The following is a 24,410-nucleotide window of genomic DNA, read 5'->3' as shown; positions in this document are numbered from 1 at the left end:
TTGCAGCTCCAGCAACAGAGGTATGACCGAGTCCAGAGGCTCATCATCTGACTCAGACTCAGCAGGTTTCTGGCCTCCAGCAGTCTTCCAAGTGCCAGACATCTGGGAAGTCCCTGCCTCTGTCTGTTGTGGATCAGACAGTGCGACGTGCTCACCAGATTGTGATCCCCCGGCTACTCTAACGCTGGGTCCCACCAAGGTGTGTGTCTCTGTGCTGGTGGAGGGTATGGGTGAGCGCTGTGCCGGGACTTCAGTGAGGGTGCCTTCAGATTCCTCTTCAGAGGTTTCTTAGGAGCTTGACTGAAGGGTCTGGGTCATGGACTCTGTCGGCTGTTTGGCAGAAGTGCCTATGAGAGCAAAGGGAGATAATTAATGCATGGCAGTGGCCTGTGAAAGAGAACACATCACTCACGGAATGGTTGTCCGATGGATGTTGCACTACTGGATCCTCACTTGGTAAAGCAGCACCGACCTCACCGTCAGCACAGGATCAGTCCCGGTCATCGCCGGCCAGCTGAATGGCTCTGTTTTCGAATTCTGAGAGAACTTTGATTTCCGGCATCCCTCCACCTGTCTGCGACCTTTCCCTCCTGTTGTGAGCCAGTTTGTCCTGAATGGATAGAGATGGGGAGAGTGTATCAGGATGTCTGCTGGGCCAGATGATAAGTATACCTGGCCTGTGTGGGTGGTGAGTGGTCCCATGGATGGGATAAGGACAATGATGGTGAGTGTGAGAGAGTGAACGGTGATGTCCCTTGCACTGGCAGTGAGTGCGGGCCCTGTGGATGGGTGATGGGTTTGTGAGTGTGAGTTGAGAGCGATGGGAAGAGTGAATTACCCTGACAGGTGTGTGCACGGCTGCACTTTAAATATGGCACATGGCTTGATGAAGCAGCAAGGTGATTGTGTGGCAGGCGATTGAGAGCCCACCCACCATCGAAACGGTGTGGTTCCTGGGAACGCATGACTAATGTGGCAGGTTTGGGACTTTACGGTGTGAGAATCAATGTGAAGCCATTGTGGCCATTTTTCCCACCCACAACCACACTTAGTGAAAATCTGGGACGATTCCGCCTATGAGACTCATTTCCACTATTGGCACAAGTCTTATTACTGTTCTGTGAAGCCCCCTCACCTCTATAACATAGAAAAATTTCTGGGAAGGCTTGAATAGGCCTGATCGTTAGGCTGTATAGGGTTGTATCTGTATAGAATGGGACCAGGGACGAGGGACTCCAGTTCAATAGACTGGAGAAGCTGGGATTGTTCTCCTTAGAGCAGAGGAAGTTAACAGGAGATTTAACTTTCAAAATCATGAAAGGTTTTCATAGAGTTATTAAGGAGAAACTGTTTCTAGTGCAGGAGGGTCAATAACCAAAGGGCACCATTTAAAATCTGCAAAAGAACCAAAGGAGCAGATGAGAATTTCCTTTCATATCACAAGCTGTAATGATCCAGAATTTGTTAGCTGAAAGGGCGGTGGAAACAGATTCAATAGTAACTTCCAAAACGGAATTGGATAAATATTTGAGGGGGAAACATTTGCAGAAGAGCAGGGGGACTGGGACTAAGAGCTGGCAAAAGTATGATGGACTGAATGGCCTCCTTCTGTGTTGTATGATTCTATGATTTTTTTCTCTCCCTGATAATTTCTGGACTTTAACCTGATATCTCTCAGGATTTTCTTTAACCTGGTATCTCTCAGGACCTTTTTGTGTATCATGATTTTTGTTGAAAATGCTCTGAATATTTTCAGAAGTACACTCTGATGAAAGAGGCAGATGTGGTTCAGGGTGTGGTCTCATGTGAAGGCAGGAAGTGAAAGATGTATTTGGTCTTACTGAATCTCTGATACATATATCTGGTTTCAAAATATTTCACTCAGCATCTGTTGATTTTGTAAATAATTACTGTATGAGGAATCTTGGTTTGACAATGTGAAACATAAACTGGGAGGCGAGACACCCAGTCTATGGTGGTCCTTTGTCTCTGCAAATATTTGTTAAGAATCTGGCTTCCAACAATTGTAGAAGACACTTGGGGCCAGTGGGTACAGAGGTCTAACTCGGATTGAGGATCCCCACAAGACTGCAGCATTCAGCCTCGGGGTAGAACAGGCAGATGTTGCCCTCGTCTCAGTCTCAGTCCAACTGGTGGGGCCTTCACTTCTCAATATATTCCTGTCTGAGGCTCCCCGGTGTGCTGGAGGTTAAATATATGGCCCTAGGTAGCATAAAAACCAGGGGAATTCTGGCACCCGCATGTGTACTTGTGCATGACAGGGTAATGAGTGCTTGCTTCATGCACACTGTGCTGACACTCAGAGAATGACTGCCCATTGGGACAAGTTTCCATGTGGTCTAGACTCAGGACAAGGGTTTGTGTCCCTAAGGGTCTAGCAGAGCATGAAGAAGCGAGAGGGTAAATTTTGATCTTGATATCGGTCAGTGATCTGGCAGGGGGGTGGATTCCTCACTTGGTGAAAAGTTGAGCGAGGGTCGTGATCAGTCCAGACTGACTAATGCTGTGATTACTGGTGGGTGATGGGGGTAGGGGGGAGGTGGGCACAGGGGACAAAGCTCAGCAGACTGTGGCAAATTCTGGAAGAATGCAATGTGCGTCTGCAGTGTGCTGTGAGCTGTCAATACAAACCTTTAGATGGAAAGAGTCAGAACTGTACAGAATAAAATGACACTACAATCACACACAATCTGAAACAGCCATCAAACATGGAAACACAGGCAAAAGGCAGGGATGTTAAAGCACCTTTGCATTTTTCACAACAACCTCCTCGCTGTTTGATAACAAGAGCACAGTCTTTGGGCAGCACTGGACATTTCTCTCTCGTACATCTTACTTCTTTGTTCTATGAATAAGAAACAAAAGAAGAGAATAATTGATAAATAAAGAAACGCACTAACCCAGGCCTCACATATACACTGGCTGATCAGGCATCACATGTATAGAGTAATAATGAACAGCAGCGAGAGGCAAGAGAATCATCGAAAGCAACTATTCAAAAGAGAGTTTCTGATTATCAAGAGAATACAAAGACTGAATCAAACTCTTAAACTTGCTTTCAGCTTTTAATTATCCTTTCTGCTTTATTGGCCCAAACTTTTTAATTTAATTACAGTGTAAGTGTAGGGTAGTGGTGTTATTTTCACACAGTATTTACAGCACAGAAACAGGACATTCATCCCAATGGAAAATGCCAGTGTTTACACTCCAAACTATCCTTCTCCCAACCCATCAGAAAATCATCTGCATTTTGTTTTTTGCGAGATAATGTGTTTGTAAATGATTTACATCATTGTTCTCACCTCTTCTAGGATAAAACTGCCAAAACCCCATGTCGCTAATTGCATAATCCTGCCCAATATGCAAAAGACAAACCTTCATAGGCTTCCTTTATTTACTCCAGTAATGTCCAGTTGCAGATTTATCCAGAAAATATAGCTCCAGAGAGAGCTGATATTGGCCTAACTGGGGTTTCTGGAGTCTGCTAGCAACTTTCTTCATGACTAATCTGAATTTTTTTGTGTGAACCAGCAACAAACTGATTCAGAACAAGTGCCATCAGTCTCACTGCACCCAAAATGTTTCAGATCCCCAGAGTCCTCTTCCCACCCATCTCCCCCGACCCCACACATTCAGAAGGATGAAGCAGCTGGACTGGGTTTGCCAATGGGGCTGTCACTGCACAATAATGGTCGAGAGAAGGGAGCAGCAGAAGTAAGAAGTTCTGAGAGCGAGAAGCCGGGGCAGATGACTCCAGCCAACTCACTATTGCCCCTACTGGGGCACTGCATTCACACTTAATATACCCCAGTTATTATGTTCCAGTGTAGACAAACAAGCTCCACAGAAAAGTTAGGCTTAAGTTCCCATCACCAGGATCTGTGTAAATGTTGTAATTGCTGTGCAAGTGTGACCTAGATTTAACCTTCTTACTGAGAACTCTCAATCAGGATGAGATGGTGATGTAGTGGTAAGGTTGCTACACTAGTAACCCAGCAACCCTGGCTAATACTCTGGGGACACAGGCTCAAATCCCATCATGGCAGCTGGTGGAATGTAAACTCAATTAATTAATCTGGAATATAAAACCAGTCTCAGTAACGGTGACCATGAAACTACTATCGATTGTTGTAAAAACCCATCTGGTTCACTAATGTCCTTTAGGGAAGGAAATCTGCTGTCCTTACCCAGTCTGGCCTACATGTGACTCCAGACACCACAACAATGTGGTTGGCTCTTAGCTGCCCTCTGAAATGACGTAGCAAGGCACTCAGTTCAAGGGCAATTAGGGATGGGCAACAAATGCTGGCCTTGCCAACGATGTCCACATCCCATGAAAGGATAAAGAAAAATAATCAGACTGAATACAAGCTGTAGGAAAGGGACATTAAACAACAGTTATAGGTGTGGCCAGGCTTTCCAGACTAAAATGAGCAGTGGGTTACCAGGGACCAGATAGACCTTGGAGGGGTTGCAGCGCATATTCACCAGAATAATAACAGGGCTTAAAGGGTTAAGTCATGAGGACAAACTGCATTCGCTTCAGAATTAGACATTAAGGGGTAATCTAACAAAGGTGTTTAAAATGATTAAGGGATTTGATAGGGTAGATAGAGAGAAATTATTTCCACCGGGGGTTGAAAAGGGCCAAATCTTAAAGTTCAAGGCAGGCCATTCAGGGGTGATGTCACAAAGCGCTTCTCCACACAAAGGAGAGTGAAAAATCTGGAACTCCCAGGCTCAAATGCAGCTTTTACGATGCATTGACACTAGCACTGATTTCTCAACAAAGAAGTGAATACAGGACAAGTTCTTTAAGACTCAGAAATGGTCAAGTGTAACTCCCTCCACTGCTCACTGTATAAAGTATAACATTCACGATGATTTTTTTTATTGCTTACACTTTAAGACATCTGCAGTTGAGTTAATAAATTTCAACCTTGGCCTGCCATAAACCATTATATAAGGTTGAACCAAATTCCTTTGCAATGGCATAAACCTATATTTAGGTTTGCAATTCTGCATTCTATCTTTCATGAAATCAATAAAATTTGAGTAACATCTGTGTCAAATTCAGTTAATGAAGTGGTCATGAGAGAGACGGAATTCAATAATTATACTTTATGCAGCAAACTCCAATCACGTTTCATCAATGCAAAACCAATCATTAATGTAATAATGTACCATACTGCAGATTGAGGACTACATATTAATACCAGACCCCTTTCTCTGGCTTCTTAATGAAGGATATCATTCATGATTCATCGCTCGCTAATAAAACGGGTAGAGAATAAAGTTACTCCTTCTTGCAAATCAGAAAAACACTGGCACAAGTTTGCTTTGTTTGGTTGGTGACCTTTAACCTATGCAGGAAATAAATTGATGATTGCTTGAAATTCAGTTCTCTTATTTAATTAACCTTACTTTAGTCTATTTGAAAAATATCATTATTACAGTGCAGGATTTTCTGTATATAGGTAAGCATACTGTTGTCTTACTGAGTCATTTCGGTCAGGAGGACTCCAGGTTTAATAGTTGCTCTGTAGTAAGTTACCCAATAGCCTGTAATGGCTCTACAATTGGTTTAATGGACTAATGAAGACAAAGCAGGCTATCAGGACTGGCCGCTAGTGACCTCTGAGGTGGCTGAATGTCAGGTAGCCCTTGGCTACAGTGCCAACAGTACAACTCATGTACCAACTCAAAGCATGCAGGGAACTACACGCCAACATGAATCACTGTCTACAGGAAAGGAGGATAAGAACACACTCCCTACAAAATGCACAGCAACACACCACCATCCCCATGAGAACTATGAAGTGGGTTTGGAGGTAAGATCTGATCATGGTGTTTAAAATGAGGGAAGGGTTCAGTACGGTAGGTACAGAGAAACCTTCCTCTGGTAGGAAACTCCAGAGATGGGGTTAAGGGCAGGGGGTGCACAACCTTAAAATTCAAGCCAAGCTATTCAGGGGTGATGTCAGGAAGCACTTCTTCACACAAAGGGGAGTGAAAATCTGGAACTTTCTCCCCTTGTGGATGCTGGGGGACAACTGGAACTTTCAAGACTGAGATCGATTTTATTTTTGTTGGGTAAGAGTACTAAGGGATATGGAGCAAAGGTGGGGAAAATAGAGTCGAGGTATAAATCAGCCATGATCTGAATGAATGGTGGATTGGATTTGAGGGGCTGAATGGCCTCTTCCTGTTTTTACACCAAGAGATCTTGCACCCAATCCAGCAACAACTGATAGTCATGCTTGGGATATTCAACAAAACCATGGAGACAATCAGCAAAAAGAAACAGATTTAAAGCATTCCAGAACAATCCAGAACGTTCTCCTCCCACTGCGAGGTAGCACTCAAGCTCACTGAGGGTTGGGCAGATATTCCTTCCCTTTTACCTCCATTTTTTTCTTATTCTTCTCCAATTCAAAATTAACTGCAGCATGTAGTTGGTCGGTGGGACAAAATGTAACAGCTTCTCAGTTCCCACCCTTTCCCTCGGTGTCCTGGCTTCACACATGAGGAGGAGGGTAGCTGGGCTTTGGACAGGATAATTGGGTGCAAGTATTACAGGGAATATTGTTGAAAAGACCCAGAGACATGTTGCTGAAGCTTTTCATCCTGCACTCATCAGGACAAACGCAAGAATGACAAATTTCAAACAATCACAACAATTCATACCACAGGTGAAAAGGATGCTGATTGGTCAGCAGGTTGACTCTGATTGGTTGAGGCATTACCATGGAGAAAGCAAAGGGGATCTATAGGCTTCCCAAGCTCCTGGGTAATTCAAAAACAGGTGCCTAGGTATGAATCTTTGTCACTTCTAGCAAGCATAAATGAGCCACATTATGAGCTCGACTAATTATCTGAGTATGTCCTAATGATTAGCTGATCGAATCAGGCAGCATGTTCCTTCGGTTGTCTGTAATAGGCAGAGTACAGACCGTACTCACCCAGCCTTTGCTCACAAAACCCAAAACAAAACTACTGTTAGACATGACTGTGTGATTGGGCAGCACTTAATTAACAATCCTGAGTGCACTCATAACTAATTTATTTTTAAAACAACCAATTTAAAATAATCAGTCAAACGTGTAACATGGTTTATTTATGCTTGGTTATAGTTCCCTGTTGCTTTCTCCATGGCAACGTCTCGGTCAATCAGAGTCAACTTGCCAACCAGTCAGCCTTTTCCTCCCATAGTATCAATTGTTGTGATTGTTTGAAATTTGGCATTCTTGTATTTGTCCTGATGAGTGCGAGATAGAAAGCTTCAGCAACATCTGTCTTTTCAGCAATATTCAAATTCTGTACCACCAAGTGACTGTTACATAAAACCCACAGCACAGGAACAGGCCAACCATTATTTATGCTCCACACAAGTCACTTCCCATCCTTCCTCATCTAACCCTGTCCTCATCTCCATCTATTCCTCTCTTCCTCATGTGTTTATCCAGTTTCCTCTTATATGTCTCTGTACTATTCACCTCAACCAGTCCCTTGGTAGCGAGTTCTGCATTCTCCCAACTCCCTGGGTAAAGGAAATTTCTCCTGAGTTCCCCATCGGATTTATTAGAGACTGTCTATTTATAGCCCCTAGGTCTGATCTCCATCGCAAGCGGAAACATTTTCTCTACATCTAGCCCATCGATCCCTTTCATCATCTGAAAGGCCTCTTATCAGGCCACACCTCAACCTTCTCTTTTCTTGATAAAAGAGACCCAGCCTGTTTGGTCTTTCCCGATGGGTAAACGCTCTCATATTCTTGGTTGATTTTCAGATGGGAAGGTTGGGTTCCTGGGAATGGCTGGGGGGCGGTAGGGGGGCGGGAGGGTGGTTTCTGTCAATACAGTTTCTGTATTTAAAACAGAATGTAATAATCAAATTACAAAAAAATAATAAAATATCTGTGCATAGCAACCAGGGCACAGTGCCATGCTGACACAGGCTGATTTATCAGAAAATACACCATAAAATTCTCAGCTCATTAAAGAAGAAAAGAGCTCCTTCAGATCCACTCTGTGAACAAGCTCACGCTCTGCACGTCTATAAATAAACCGTGTCAGGAAATTTAACTTTCAAAGATTGTTGTCAATGCTGCTGAAAATACTTCCAAATTAAAATGAAAGAGGCTGAAAATCCTGCTGGTGAAAACTGTCCTTTCATTAAATTGGCAGCCTGCCTCCCTGCTCTTGGAAATAACTATCCTGTTGAAGGAATCAGGAGCCGGGGACTGATAGCCTAAACATACCTGGGTGGATAAGCAAGTATTAATTACCCAACTCTTACTTTTATACAGAAATCACAAAAAGAGCTGTTCAGTCTAAGCGGCCTGTGCTGGGGTTTCTCCTCCACAGGAGCAGCTTGTTCACTGTGCTCCTATATTCCTTTATCCCCTTTCCTTCAGCCATCTATCAAACACATTCTTAGATGGTCTCTGTTTTAATCACTTACTCCAGTAGTGAATTCACAGACTCACACAGTCTCTGCAAAACGCGTTCCTTCTGCTCTCAATCCTAAATCTTTTAACATTTAATCTTTATAGCTACATCTCCTGAATGCAGGCCAACAATCACTGGAAACAATCTAAATTCTCAGAGCCTACAGGAGGGAAGGGGGTTTAGAAAGATAATAGGAGGAGAAGTATGTTCTGACAGGCTCACACACATTAACACACATACATATGTACAGGCATTTACAGACACACACAAACACACCTTCTCACATACACACACAAACACACCTTCTCACATACACACACAAACACACCTTCTCACAGACACACACAAACACACCTTCTCACAAACACACACAAACAGGCATTCTCATGTACACACATGAACATGTATTTACAGCCACACACACATACCTCACAGACACACACAAACAGGCATTCTCACATACACACATGAACAAGCATATTAACACACACACTCACACGCATTCACACACACTTAAACAAATACTCTCACACATGCACAGAGTCACTCATGCTCATAATCACACAGATACTTATATCTTATATATGTAAACATAATGGATCCTATCAGAGGATTGAGAATTCATTAATTACAGGATGAAGCTGTTCTCAATTCCTGTGATACTACAAACACACTGCCGAGTTGCAGCAGAACCATCGGTAATCACCACCCCTTCCATATGGAGAACCTATTGCTATTTCCAGGATAACGAAGGCAGGATTTGAGGTAGCAAAGTGTTTCCCATGATGATTCAATGATGGTAAATCACATTGAGTGGTTGCTGTATCAAGGGACCCATCCCATGTATGTTAAATCTTCATTTTGTGCATGCATTTTACCTTCAGGGAAGATTTCCTGTTTTCTTCATGTAACAGAATCATAAATCTGTTTATCAAGACCAGATTCAGGATTTAGTTACAGTGAGGGTTCTCTCCCCTCGAGCTCTCAGTGTTTGGATGAACAGAACGAGACTTCCAACCATGAAATCGGTCCTTTCTAATTATCTGATTATACTAAGTTTCAGTGAAAAGGCAGCAAAAAACATAAGCTTACTGGATAATGTTTTTCCCCTATTGCCAATTGCTCTCCCGATTTGACTGGTCTCTGAGGACCACTCTGAGCTATGCAGACTCAGACTGACACAGGTTGGCAAGTCTCCAGCACTGGGACAAAGAGAAGCGAGGCAAAGATTTAAGATGAAATATTTTGGCATGGATTTAGAATTGGCAGTGTGAGTCCCAGTGCTTTGTAGGGGTCCAAATCCATAGCTCTTTGCCTAAACAGTGCCCAGAGGGTCACAGTAACATCAAGGTCCACATAGAATTTTCTAGTTGGTCTTTTGAGGAACACTTTGATAAAAAGATTTGACTCCAGAGTCTAGTAACAAGCCAGTTCAATCAGATTATCACCCTCAACAATAAATCCTTTCCATCACTTTGATTAAATGTTTTGGCTCGGGGTACTGAGAGTTTGTACAGAATCGGTCAGGGACAGAGGGCAGTAAACAAATACATGTTATTGCACAAAACACCCACAGCAATGTGGGGAGCTCAGCTTCCCAATAGAAAACCCACCAGAGGGAATTCAAACATTTCTTCAACCTTTGCATAGTTACAAAGAACAGTAACATTGATCGAAAATAAAGTACTTACATTTATATAGCACCTTTCACAACCACAGGATGGCGAACGCTTTACAGCCAATAAATTATTTTAAGATGTAGCTTCCGTTGTAAGGCCAGAAACAAGGCAGACAACTGCTGCACAGCAAGATCCCAGAGTAATGTGACAATGACCAGACCATCTGTTGTTTATGTTGAGGAATAAATATTGGCCACAGCTCTGGGCAGCATCCCCCCTGCGAGTCCTCAGCTAGTGGGTGTGGAATGCTAATGCCCACTAAAGAGGGCAGCGGAGGCCTCGGTTTAATGTCTCATCAGAAAGACAGCATCCCCAACAGTGCAGCACTCCCTCAGTGCTGACCCTCCGACAGTGAGGCACTCCCTCAGTACTGACCCTCTGACAGGGCGGCACACCCTCAGTACTGACCTTCTGACAGTGCGGCACACCCTCAGTACTGACCCTCTGACAGTGCGGCACACCCTCAGTACTGACCTTCTGACAGTGCGGCACTCACTCAGTACTGACCCTCTGACAGTGCAATGCTCCCTCAGTACTGACCCTCTGATAGCGCAGCACTCCCTCAGTACTGACCCTCTGACAGTGCAGCACTCCCTCAGTACTGACCCTCTGACAGTGCAGCACTCACTCAGTACTGACCCTCTGATAATGCAGCACTCCCTCAGTACTGGCCCTCTGACAGTGCAGCACTCCCTCAGTACTGACCCTCTGACAGAGCGGCACTCCCTCAGTACTGACCCTCTGACAGTACAGCGCTCCCTCAGTACTGACCCTCTGACAGTGCAGCGCTCCCTCAGTACTGACCCTCTGACAGTGCAGCGCTCCCTCAGTACTGACCCTCTGATAGTGCAGCACTCCCTCAGTACTGACCCTCTGACAGTGCAGCGCTCCCTCAGTACTGACCCTCTGATAGTGCAGCACTCCCTCAGTACTGACCCTCTGACAGTGCAGCACTCCCTCAGTACTGACCCCATGATAGTGCAGCACTCCCTCAGTACCGACCCTCCGACAGTGCAGCACTCCCTCAGTACTGATTCTCTGGCAGTGCGGCACTCCCTCAGTATTGACCCTCCGACAGAGCGGCACTCCCTCAGTACTGACCCTCCAACAGTGCGGCACTTTATCAACCAGGGTGAGAATTTTAAAGTCGAGACGTTACCGCACCAGAAGCCACATGGATTTAATGATTGGTTGGATGTTTGTTTATGGATGAATGAGTTTGGGTTTGGAATGGTATTCCTCATCCACCATCTCTCGATGGATATATTTCCCTCCTTTCTGACTGTTGAAATCAATCCGTGCAGTCTCAGTGTAAGTGGTTGCGGGTAATGAGGCAAAAGCAGCAAAGTTGCCTGAATTTTGCCTCCATATTCAGCCAGGCCACTCGGCCAGAGGGTGCAACATATCACTGGGTCACTCAGGGTCAGAGGGTGCAAGATATGACTGGGTTACTCAGGGTCAAAGGGTGCAAGATATCACTGGATCACTCAGGCCAATGGGTGTGAGATATCACTGGGTCACTCAGGGTCAGAGAGTGCAAGATATCACTGGGTCACTCAGGGTCAGAGAGTGCGAGATATCACTGGGTTACTCATGGTCAGTGGGTGTGAGATATCACTGGGTCACTCAAGGTCAGTGAGTGCGATATATCAGTGGGTCATTCAGGGTCAGTGGGTGCGAGATATCAGTGGGTCACTCAGGGTCAGTGGGTGCGAGATATCACTGGGTTACTCATGGTCAGTGGGTGCGAGATATCACTGGGTCACTCAAGGTCAGTGGGTGCGATATATCAGTGGGTCATTCAGGGTCAGTGGGTGCGAGATATCGGTGGGTCACTCAGGGTCAGTGGGTGTGAGATATCACTGGGTCACTCAGGGTCAGTGGGTGCGAGATATAAGTGGGTCACTCAGGGTCAGTGGGTGTGAGATATCACTGGGTCACTCAGGGTCAGAGAGTGCGAGTTATCACTGGGTCACTCAGGGTCAGTGTGTGCGAGATATCAGTGGGTCACTCAGGGTCAGTGGGTGTGAGATATCACTGGGTCACTCAAGGTCAGTGGGTGCGAGATATCAGTGGGTCACTCAGGGTCAGTGGGTGTGAGATATCACTGGATCACTCAGGGTCAGAGAGTGTGAGTTATCACTGGGTCACTCAGGGTCAGTGGGTGCAAGATATAAGTGGGTCATTCAGGGTCAGTGGGTGCGAGATATCACTGGGTCACTCAGGGTCAGAGAGTGCGAGTTATCACTGGGTCACTCAGGGTCAGTGGGTGCGAGATATCACTGGGTCACTCAGGGTCAGTGGGTGTGAGATATCACTGGGTCACTCAGGGTCAGTGGGTGTGAGATATCACTGGGTCACTCAGGGTCATTGGGTGTGAGATATCACTGGGTCACTCAGGGTCATTGGGTGTGAGATATCACCGGGTCACTTGCTGCTGTTCTGGGGGCTGAGGTGTGTTGGTGGGGAACAGCAGATGGCGCTTCACTGCTGCTGTCGGCTTCCTGGTCTCTTGTCTCCTGAAATGCAAAAACTTTTCGCTCTGCAGTTGAATGAACAAAGCTGACAAAACAATGCAGCCACTTCCCCCTGTTGTTTAGATGATTTCTTTGTCACAATTGATGAAAATCCCAATGATCATTTCACCTCTAGGGAGCAGAAAGGCACTTTGCTGTCAAAAACACAGAGAAATGGTTCAATGAAAGAGCTTCTGTCGAATGGTTCTGCCCTCGGAAGGTGCAGTATAACTCACACAGCCAGTGGTAACTCCGGTGAGTCCTCTAGTCCATCACTCAGCAACCATCTTTCTCAATAACTTGTTCATTTAAACGTAACCTGTTATTTTGTGTATCTCTCCCTCTCATAGAAGCCTTTGTGTCCTCTCAAGTCCGTTGCAAAATTTACTTTGATTATTGCAACTAAAAAAGAATTATTGTAATAAAAGTGTCACAGAAATATTCAAAACATTAACCTGAACTTCAAAGGTATCTTTCAAACGAGCAAGTGATCTCGTGAAGCCAATTGTGGTGAATGAGTTTTGGAGGCAGAGCTCTGCGTCTGGAATCTGGGGGTTCCTCAGCGAGTCAGGCAAGCTGTATAATTCTCACTGCGCAGGCTCCCCATAAAATAATCTACTCAATGTCTGCTGCTGTTACATGCGCATTAACTGACTGAGAAAGTGGTAGCTGTGGATCATTGTGTCCATTGTCGGGCATCTGACCCCCAGGTGTAGGCTCAGAGTGGGATATAGAAGGTTAGAGGGACACTGCTCTGACTGGCATGTCCCCGGTAAACCTTTTATCTCAGTTTCTTAATATTGTGACACAAGAATTTGGCCAAAACACCTAGATTTCACGATTAGCAATAACTTTAAAGCTGTTGTTATGATCTTGGATTCTACATGTGATCATCTTGAGGGCTCAGCGTTACTGATCTCTCCCTACGTGGATCCCATGTCCCCCATGATCAGGTGTTTAATCCTAATGCCCAATATCGAGCCTATGTGAACGTGCCCCTCAGAACAATAATGAAAGCCCCTATCACATGATCGTAACCCTGCAAATGCCTTCACCTGAGGTTGTCTAGTCTTCTGAAAGGTATCTGATTAACATTTTAGTGAGACAAGACCAATTATAAATCATCAGGCCAATGATTTATAAATAGCAAGTGAACAAATATGTAATTTTTAAAGTAAATCTCATTTTGCTTGAACTTACTTCAGTAACATTAATAACAAAGAAAACACACTGATTATATTGTACATGTTAATGATCTAAATGGAGCCTTCTCACAGAAGACTTCCTGAAAATGGTCAGCCCTGAATTTAATGTGGGAACATTCTCTCCGACTTCATTCCCAGCTCTCACAAACTCTGTGCACTTTCGTTCCCTTGGATTGGACTGGGAGACAAAGGCTTTATATTTGTCTCTCTCCCAGTTTTGCTTGTCCAGAGCTGCAGTCAAACTCACAAGAGAGTCGAGAAATTCCTGATCAGAGCAATGGGGGTTGCGTTAATGACCTGTGTGTGAATGTTAATTGGGATTGTATTTGATGAACCGTCACTGTCTGAAGCGAGCTGGGTCCTGTGGCTGCGAGGCAGATTTAAACTCCTGTGAGTTATACTTAGTTTAAAGGAATATTTTATTAAAAATTGCATCAAAATCCTTCCAAGACCATAAAGTCAAAGGATCCAGGAACATAAGAGCCACATAAAGCCAATTATCATTTTAAAAACTACACCCTCAGAGGGTCTGTCACTCGATGTTCCATCATCACAGGCAAAAAAGATAAGATTTGCTTGTTTCTTTTTCTCACACAGCTCGTGCCCCTTTAAGAAGCAAGAAGGTCTTTCTGGGTTTGAGTTCAGAGTGTGATTCCCCAGCAGATCCAGAGAATTGGGTATGGAATTCCTGGCACACTCCTGTAGGTCCGTCAGTATAAATTAACAGCCTTCTTTTGGAGAAACTCAGTCCCACCAGTGAGACTCCCCATCTAGACTGCAGCCCTGAACAACCTGCTCTGTGAAAAGGTGGGAATACATATTGAGACGGTGGGTGCAATGAAGAGGGGTATTTTAACATTGAAATAGGAGATAACAGTAAAATACAGGAATGGAGAGAAAGCAAGATGTTTTTGCATTCATTGCAAAAAGCTGTTCATTCGTCATCATTGTGGTCTGCTGTACCTCGATTTGAGGATAACCTTTGCTCAGGGTCGTGGTTTTCTGCCTTGGTTCTTCATGTGACTGAACAGACCCATTCTCAACCCGTAGATCTTTGGGGACTGGACATTCCAGGGGCTAGTGGGATCCCGAGGGCAGGCTTTGCTTCCTTTTCTTTCCTTCGCTGCCACAGCTCTGTCTCATTGGTAAGACATTGTGAATCAAAGCATGATGCAACTCGATGGACAAGTTGTTGCCATTCTGAATGATTGACAGCAAAATCCTCTCAGTCATTATTATCAATGCTGTCACGCTTCAAGGTGACCTCCAGACTGTCTCTGAAGTGTCTGCTTTGCCCCCTCCCACTCATCCCTCCCCCCACCAGAATGTTGGACATTTGAGAGTTGAGTAAACAAGACCTAGTGGGGAAGACACTTTACTGCCACCTGGACACAGTGTTCTATCCATCAAAGTTAATTTTGCAAGAGTTTTGCCTGAATGCTTGCGGAACTGGCTTCAAGAATAACACTAGGTTTTGCTCAATGGCCTTCCAGAGAATGTGGTGGAGGCATTGCTGATGGAATTTCTCTCCTGCTCTGTGTCGCTGATACATAGTCCAGGCCTCACTGCAGTGCAGGGGTGTGGCGATGACAACTGGCACTTTTGATGAGGACTTTGTTGTGAAACACTCACTGCTGTAGTTTGTAGAAGGCTGAACTGGCGCAGCTGATCCCATGTTGGATCTCCTCGTCACTGGGATCAGCTGCGCTTTTGGGAGAGCTGGCTGCTGAGGTATGGGAAGTGCTCAACATATTCCACAGTCTCTTCTTCAACATTTTTGGAAGATGGAATATTTGGAGTTTTGTTTGGTAACATTCAAGGACAGACCAAGAGTTGGGCGTGTGGGCCCCACCAGCTCAGTCGTGGGTAGACAGCCGAACCCCGCCACCGAAACGGGGCCTGCCGCCATTTTGAGTGGGTGGGCCAATTAAGGCCCAGCCAGCGGCCTGCCCGACAGGAAGCACTATGTGCTATAGGCTCCCTGTGCAGGGGGAGGCGGGGGGGGGTGGTGCAGGGGGGAGGGGGGAGGGGGGAGGGAATCCCCATCTGTCAGAGTGCACCCTGAGGCAAAGTCCTGTCTCAGGGAGATTTGTGAGAGGTAAATAAAGTCTAAAAATACAAAAATATTAAAATTATTAAGGTGTCCCCCTCCTGTGACAATGTCACACGAGATGGGACACGTTAATAATAAACACTTAAAATTTATTAAAGTTTTTAAAAATGTTCATGAAGCCTCATCCCGCCTGTGGATGAGGTTTCCTGTATTATCAGAAGCCCACTGGGGCTCCTGGCCTGCCCACCAGCCTAAAGGTTGGACGGGCAGGGTCTTTAATTATCTTAATGATCCTGTCAATGGCCTTAATTGGCCACTGACAGGTTAGTGGGCGCACAGCTGGTTTCGCTGTCCGCCCGCCCTCCTCAATATTTAAAGGGAATGGGATGACATCGGGAGTTCCTCCCAATGTCATCCCGCGTCATTTTCCCCTCAGTGAGCGGGCCCTGCCCCCAAATTCTGGCCCAAGTTTCTTGTTTGCAGAATCGAAGAGATCGAGAGTGGTTTACAAATCTCCAGAAAAGACTCAGAGTGACCAGGCAGAGTGACCAGTCAGAGACAAAGTGACCAGGCAGAGTGACCAGGTGGAGACAGAGTGACCAGGCAGAGACAGAGTGACCAGGCAGAGTGACCAGGCAGACACAGAGTGACCAGGCAGAGTGACCAGGCAGAGACAAAGTGACCAGGCAGAGTGACCAGGCAGAGTGACCAGACAGAGTGACCAGGCAGAGACAAAGTGACCAGGCAGAGTGACCAGACAGAGGCAGAGTGACCAGGCAGACACAGAGTGACCAGGCAGAGTGACCAGGCAGAGACAAAGTGACCAGGCAGAGTGACCAGGTGGAGACAGAGTGACCAGGCAGACACAGAGTGACCAGGCAGAGTGACCAGGCAGAGTGACCAGGTGGAGACAGAGTGACCAGGCAGACACAGAGTGACCAGGCAGAGTGACCAGGCAGACACAGAGTGACCAGGCAGAGTGACCAGGCAGAGGCAGAGTGACCAGGCAGACACAGAGTGACCAGGCAGAGTGACCAGGCAGAGACAAAGTGACCAGGCAGAGTGACCAGTCAGAGACAAAGTGACCAGGCAGAGTGACCAGGTGGAGACAGAGTGACCAGGCAGAGTGACCAGGCAGAGACAAAGTGACCAGGCAGAGTGACCAGGCAGAGACAGAGTGACCAGGCAGAGTGACCAGGCAGAGGCAGAGTGACCAGGCAGAGGCAGAGTGACCAGGCAGAGTGACCAGGCAGAGGCAGAGTGACCAGGCAGAGGCAGAGTGACCAGGCAGAGACAGAATGACCAGAGTGACCAGGCAGAGGCAGAGTGACCAGGCAGAGTGACCAGGCAGAGGCAGAGTGACCAGGCAGAGACAGAGTGACCAGACAGAGTGACCAGGCAGAGGCAGAGTGACCAGGCAGAGTGACCAGGCAGAGGCAGAGTGACCAGGCAGGGTGACCAGGCAGAGGCGGAGTGACCAGGCAGAATGACCAGGCAGAGGCAGAGTGACCAGGCAGAGACAGAGTGACCAGACAGAGTGACCAGGCAGAGACAGAGTGACCAGGCAGAGTGACCAGGCAGAGACAGAGTGACCAGGCAGAGTGACCAGGCAGAGACAGAGTGACCAGGCAGAGTGACCAGGCAGAGACAGAGTGACCAGGCAGAGTGACGAGGCAGAGACAGAGTGACCAGGCAGAGTGACCAGGCAGAGTGAGCGGGCAGATGCCTTTAAAGTTATGAAAGGGTTTGATGTTTCCACTTGTGTTGGAGATCAGAGCTTGGGGCAATCAATATAAGATAGTCAGTAATAAATCCAATTGCAAGGGGCACACGAGGAGACAGGAGACCTGCCCCTGAGTGAGACGGAGGCCAAGTGAGTAGAGAATTAGGTTCACATGGGGATTTGGTGCACAGGGGAAAGAGCTGCTTTCAGTAAAGTTTATTGCAACTTGTAAAGTGTGTTAAATATTAGTTGGATTTATCAGCACTAGGAAGATTTATCAATAGTTGTAAGGTTTACTAAGTTAGAGCCAAGTAAAATAAAGTTAATTTAAGTAAATCAAAGTAAAATAAAGTTAATGTAAGTGAAGTAAAGACATGACAGGGCAGCTTGGTCACGTGGAATGTGTGTCCTGTAGTATGTGGGAAGTTGTGGCAGTTAACAATGACCTAGACAACCACATGTGCAGGAAGTGTCACCAGCTGCAGAAACCTGAGCTCCGGATTTCGGAGCTGGAGTGGCAGCTGGAGTCACTGTGACACATCCGCAAAGCTGAGAGCTATGTGGATAGAACATTCAGGAAGGTGCTCACAACACAGGCTAGGAACCTGGAGGCAGGAAGGGAATGGGTGGCTGCCAGACAGTCTAAGAGAACCAGGCAGGTAGTGCAGGAGTCCTCTGAGGTCTCAGTCGCTAATTGATTTTGGAAAAGATGGTGGTGAGCTGCGTTCTTGAACCATAGGCAGCTCGCCACCACCTTCTCAAGGGCAACTAGGGATGGGCAATAAATGCTGGCCCAGCCAGTGACACCCACATCCCATGAATGATTTTTTAAAAAATCAAGGAGCCCTAGCAAAGCTTGAGCCAATGGGAATCTGGGGGAAAACTCTCTGCTGGCTGGAGTCATACCTAGCACAAAGGAAGATGGTTGTGGTTGTTAGAGGTCAGTCATCTCAGCTCCAGGACATCACTGCAGGGGTTCCTCAGGGTAGTGTCCTAGGTCCAACCATCTTCAGCTGCTTCATCAATGACCTTCCTTCCATCATAAGGTCAGAAGTGGAGATGTTCACTGATGATTGCACAATGTTCAGCACCATTCGCAACTCCTCAGATACTGAAGCAGTCCATGTCCAAATGCAGCAAGACCTGGACAATATCCAGGTTTGGGCTGACAAGTGGCAAGTAACATTCACACCACACAAGTGCCAGGCAATGACCATCTCCAACAAGAGAGAGTCTAACCATCACCCTTTGACATTCAATGGCATTACCATTGCTGAATCCCCACCATCAACATCCTGGGGTTACCATTGACCAGAAACTGAACTGGACTAGTCATATAAATACTGTGGCTACAAGAGCAGGTCAGGGGCTAGGAATCCTGCGGTGAGTAACCCACCTCCTGACTCCACAAAGCCTGTCCACCATCAACAAGGCACAAGTCAGGAGTGTGATGGAATACTCCCCACTTGCCTGGATGAGTGCAGCTCACACAACACTCAAGAAACTTGACACCATCCAGGACAAAGCAGCCGACTTGATTGGCACCACATCCACAAACATTCACTCCCTCCACCACTGATGCACAGTATCAGCAGTGTGTGTACCATCTACAACATGCACAGCAGGAACTCACCAAGGCTCCTTAGACAGCACCTTCCAAACCCATGACCACTACCAAATAGGCAGACAAGGGCAGATAGATGGGAACACCACACCTGGAAGTTCCCCTCCAAGTCACTCACCATCCTGACTTGGAAATATATCGCCGTTCCTTCACTGTCGCTGGGTCAAAATCCTGGAACTCCCTCCCTAACAGCACTGTGGGTATACCTACAGCACATGGACTGCAGCAGCTCAAGAAGGCAGCTCACCACCACCACCTTCTCAAGGGCAATTAGGGATGGGCAATAAATGCTGGCCCAGCCAGCGAAGCCCACATCCTAAGAATGAATTTTTTAAAAATTTAGAACCCAGCAAAGGAGGACCAAGAAACTGATTACAAAAGGGAAAAGAGAATATGAATGCAAACAAGTGAGGAATATAAAGGCGGACTGTAAAAGCTTCTTTAGATACATGTTAAGGAAAAGATTAGCTCAGACAAATGTGGGCCCATTACAGGTGAGGCAGCAGAATTTATAATGGCAAACCGGGAAATAGTGGAAAAAACTAAACAATTACTTTGTGTCTGTCTTCACAGGATCTCAGTGCAGAAGAGATCCTTCAGCCCATCGAGTCTGTACCAACACATGGGAAACACCTGACCCACCTACCTAATCCCATTTACCAGCACTTGGCCCATAACCTTGAAGGTTATGACGTGCCAAGTGCTCATCCAGGTACTTTTTAAAGGATGTGAGGCAACCTGCCTCCACCACCCCCCCAGGCAGTGCATTCCAGACCGTCACCACCCTCTGGGTAAAAAGGTTTTTCCTCACATCCCCTCTAAACCTCCTGCCCCTCACCTTGAACTTAAGTCCCCTTGTCACTGACCCTTCAACTAAGGGGAACAGCTGCTCCCTATCCACTCAGTCCATGCCCCTCATAATCTTGTACACCTCGATCAGGTTGCCCCTCAGTCTTCTCTGCTACAAAGAAAACAACCCAAGTCTATCCAACCTCTCTTCCTAACTTAAATGTTTCTTCCCAGGCAACATCCTGGTGAATCTCCTCTGCACCCCCTCCAGTGCAATCACATCCTTCATATAAAGGAAGAAGATACAGAAAATCTCCCAGAAATTCTAGGCAACCAAAGGACATGTGAAACTGAGACGCTGAAAGAAATGAATATTAGTGAAGATGTAGTACTTGAAAAGTTAACTGGGTTGAAGGTTGATAAATCCCCTGGACCAGATTAGCTACATCCCAGAGTGATGAAGGAGGTGGCTATAGAGATGGTGGATACATTAGTGGTTACCTTTCAAAATTCTATGGATTCTAGAAAGGTTCCTGTGGACTGGAAAGTAGCAAATGTAATCCCACTATTTAAGAAGGGAGGGAGAGGGAGAATGGAGAAGTAGAGATCTAGTAAGGGATATGTTAGAATTTATTATAAAGGATGTAATAACTGGACACATAGAAAGTGATGGTAAAATTGGGCAGAATCAACATGGATTTATAAAAGGAAAATTGTTTTTGACAAACCTGTTAAGAGTTTTTTGAGGATGTTACCTGTAGCACAGATAAAGGAGAACCAGTAGATGTGGTGTATTTGGATTTTTAGACTGCTTTTGATAAGGTCCCACACAAGAGGTTAGTAAATAAAAGTAGAGCACATGGAATTGGATGAAATATACTATTATGGATTAAGCATTGGTTAACAGAGAGAAAGCAGAGAATAGGAATAAACTGATCATTCTCGGGATGGCAGGCTGTTACTAGTGGGGTACCTCTAGGACCTGTACTAGGTCCTCAACTGTTCACAGTCTATATAAATGATTGGGATGTGGGGACCAATTGTAATATTTCCAGATTTGCTAATGACACCAAACTGGATGGGAATGTAAGTTTTGAGGAAGATGCAAGGAGGCTTCAAGAGGACTTGGACAGGCTAAGTGAATAGGCTAGAACAGGACAGGTAGAATATAATGTGAATAAGTGTGAAGCTTTCACTTTGGTAGAAAAAACAGAAAGGCAGAATATTTCTTAAATAGTGAGAGGTTGGGAAGTGTTGATGTCCAAAGGGACCTGGGTGTCCTTGTTCATGAGTCACTAAAAGCTAACAGGCAGGTGTAACAAGCAATTAGGAAGGTAAATGGTATGTTGGCCCTCATCACAAGGGGATTTGAGTTCAGGAGTAAGGTTGTGTTGCTGCAATTATATAGACCCTTGGTGAGACTGCACCTGGAGTATTGTGTACAGTTTTGGTCTCTTATCTAAAGCAGTGCAATGGGGGTTCACCAATCTAATCCCTGGGACAGTGGGATTGTCTTACGAAGAGAGATTGAAGAGACTGGGTCTGTATTCCTGGAGTTTCGAAGAGTGGTGACCTAATTGAAACTTACAAAATTCTTACAGGACATGACAGGCTGGATGTAGATAAGATGTTACCCCAGGCTGGTGAGTCTAAAGCCAGGGAATACAGTCTCGGAATAATGGGCAGACCATTTAAGGCTGAAATGAGAAGGAATTTCTTCACTCAGAGGGTGGTGAATCTTTTGAATTCTCTACCCCAGAGGGCTGTGGAAACTCAAACATTGAGCATGTTCAAGACAGAAATTGATAAACTTCTGGAGATTTGGACATCAAGAGATATGGAGATAATGCGAGAGAGTGCCATTGAGGTAGATGATTAGCCATTAATGGCAGAGCAAACTTGATGGGCCAAATGGCCTACTCCTGCTCCTATATTTCTATGTTCAATTGGGAATTCAGGAGAAACATCTTTACCCAGAGAGTGGTGAGAATGTGGAACTCACTCCTGCAGGGGGTGGTTGAGATGAATAGTATAGATATATTTAAGGGAAAACTAGACAAACACATGAGGGAGAAAGAAGGATATGCTGATGGGGTGAGATGAAGAGGGGGTGGGAGGATGCTCAGTTGAAACAGGAACACCAGAACGGAGTAGATGGGCTGAATGGCCTGCTTCTGTGCTGTTCCTTCAATGTAACTCTATGATCATCTCAAATTTTGAGGATCAAAAGGAAAAGCAGTTTGTATGTGGGGACACCACACCGACATGTCAATACCGGTGCAAAACAGATGGAAATTTTAATCAATTTCTCCTCCCTGATAAAGTTAAATGACAAATATTCTAAACAACAACTCCCAGTGGGGGTCAGTTCATGGTCATAATCAAATTGCACGTTCAGTTATTGGCCACACATCACTGGAACTGCAGTTAGTCAGGATAAAGTACCATGTGAAATCCTCCATTAGATCATTGTAATCATGCTGAGTTACACATTATTCCACATGCAATGTTCTAATTTAATTGCTGCATTTTTAAAATCGTGGTCACACTGGGCTAAGTAATACCGAGTGAGTAATATGTAAATAAGATCAATAGCCAATGGAAGCTAGGTAAGGTTATTGAAAACAATTGGATATTTGCCAACACTGTGCACAATTTAGTCACAATGTCCCCAACTCTTCCAGTTCTCACATGAGACTCTTCAGCTGCTGGTGTCGGTATTGCCGGTGTGGTTAATCAAGAGTGTTCTTCACCAACTGGTGGCAGAGGGGTCAGTCTGACCATCCTGCAGTCCATTTGTCTGAGGTTAATGTCCATTTGTTTGGGGTTTGTACCCATCTTCTGGCAAAGTTACACGCAGACACCTGAAAATCCTATGGATATTAAAGTGCCACGACTGTCTGAGGAAACACATGTTCACTCGGTAACACAGCCCAGACTAGAATTCATTTTTCATTGTGTCATTCAATACAAATCTTGATAAACATTGTCATTTTAAAAATAACTAACTCGGAGCTGGGACTGATGAGTGGACATGAGGAGGTGTACACCATTCACACTGGCTTCTAAACATTCATCCTCAACGTTTGGGTGTTGCTGGTAAGGATTGCATTCATATCCCCAAATAGGTTCAGGAAGAGTAACGGGTCTTCTTGTTGCCCTTGTATGGACTGGGCTTCCATGACAGCGTAATGTCAGGAGTTTCAGAATATTGACCCAGCAACAATGAAGGAACAGCCATCTGTGCCGGGTCAGGATGGGGTGGGGGTGACTTGGAGGGGAACCTGGAAGTGCCTGTTGACCATGTCCTTTGAGGCGTTAGAAGTCAAGGGGAGGGAGGTGAATTGCTGTAACCAGGGTGCACCAATGGTGGAGGGATTGATGTTGAGTCCAATGTTGAGGTGTTAATCGAGTGACCTGCTCTGTCCTGGGTGCTGGTGGATATTGTTGGGTGTTGTTGGAGCCACAGGCACCCAGGTGAGTGGTGAGTATCCCAACACACTCCTAATATGAGATGGTGGAGACACTTTGTAACTAAAGACTGTAAACAGATGAGAGATTGGGTGGTGCAGTGCGTTACACACTGTTCTTTTATTCCTGGGGCCTAGTGCCAGACTGAGGCAATGATATCTTCTTGCCAGTTATAGAAGTTCTGAGCAAAATTGTTTTGGACAGTCTCAATCTAGTTTCTACTTGGCCAGAGCTAACTACACAAAATTGACTATAACTCAGCAGTTGAGATTCCAACTCAACTGGCAGCTTTATATCCTATTTATTGACCCAAACAGTTGCTGAGCTTCCCAAAAAATGTAATTGGGTGACCAGGCCTCAATGCATGGAGATCAACGTTTGTTCCAAATTCTTAATGCAGAGTTGTCCCTCATATAAACAGGGTAGGGTGTTTGGATGAATCTTTGTATAAACAGGGCAGAGCGTCTGGATTAACTTTCAGCGCAAGCACAGCTGAAAATAACCCAAAAATTGAGTTTTTATGGCTACATTATAGAGGGGGCTGGTTGCTAATGTAGGTTGTGGCCGTACCAAGGGGGTTGGATTCTCTTGAGTACTCAGCTGTGGTATCCAAAGGTAGTGTTCCTTCCCCCAGTTCAGGATGCCAGGGTAGAGAAAGGCTTTCAGCTCCATGTCAGTTCTCACCCTGCCCGTTAAATAGAGCCATCTCATGTTACCAGCCTCCCCAATCCCTAGTGACTTCAACTCCTTGAGAATGTTGGAGAAAGGGAATAACAGTGGCTGATATCAGAAAACACCGGGAAATTCTTTCCCGACAACGTAAAGCCCACAAACTGCAAGAGCGCTGTGGCCACATCATCAGACAGATTTCACTTCCCA

The 24,410-nt window shown here is 45.6% G+C and overlaps 1 protein-coding gene across 3 annotated transcripts in view; it reads right to left on the bottom strand.

Annotated features, from left to right (window-relative positions):
- The window catches only part of bmper (BMP binding endothelial regulator), a 159,304-nt gene that overhangs the window by 126,423 nt on the left and 8,471 nt on the right, over window positions 1-24,410 (bottom strand). For 2 of the 3 annotated variants that reach the window (XR_005943271.1, XM_041189104.1), the window contains exon 3: window positions 2,767-2,866. The exons of the other annotated variant lie outside the window; for it this stretch is intronic. Coding sequence is in view for 1 of the 2 variants with exons in the window: in XM_041189104.1 (XP_041045038.1) it covers window positions 2,767-2,866 (100 nt within the window). In the remaining variant the exon portion in view is untranslated. The remainder of the gene's footprint in view (window positions 1-2,766; window positions 2,867-24,410) is intronic. 3 annotated transcript variants of the gene reach the window in all.

This window comes from Carcharodon carcharias, chromosome 6 (assembly GCF_017639515.1).
Source record: "Carcharodon carcharias isolate sCarCar2 chromosome 6, sCarCar2.pri, whole genome shotgun sequence".
Classification (NCBI taxonomy): domain Eukaryota; kingdom Metazoa; phylum Chordata; class Chondrichthyes; order Lamniformes; family Lamnidae; genus Carcharodon; species Carcharodon carcharias.
This window is presented reverse-complemented; position numbering and strand designations above follow the sequence as displayed.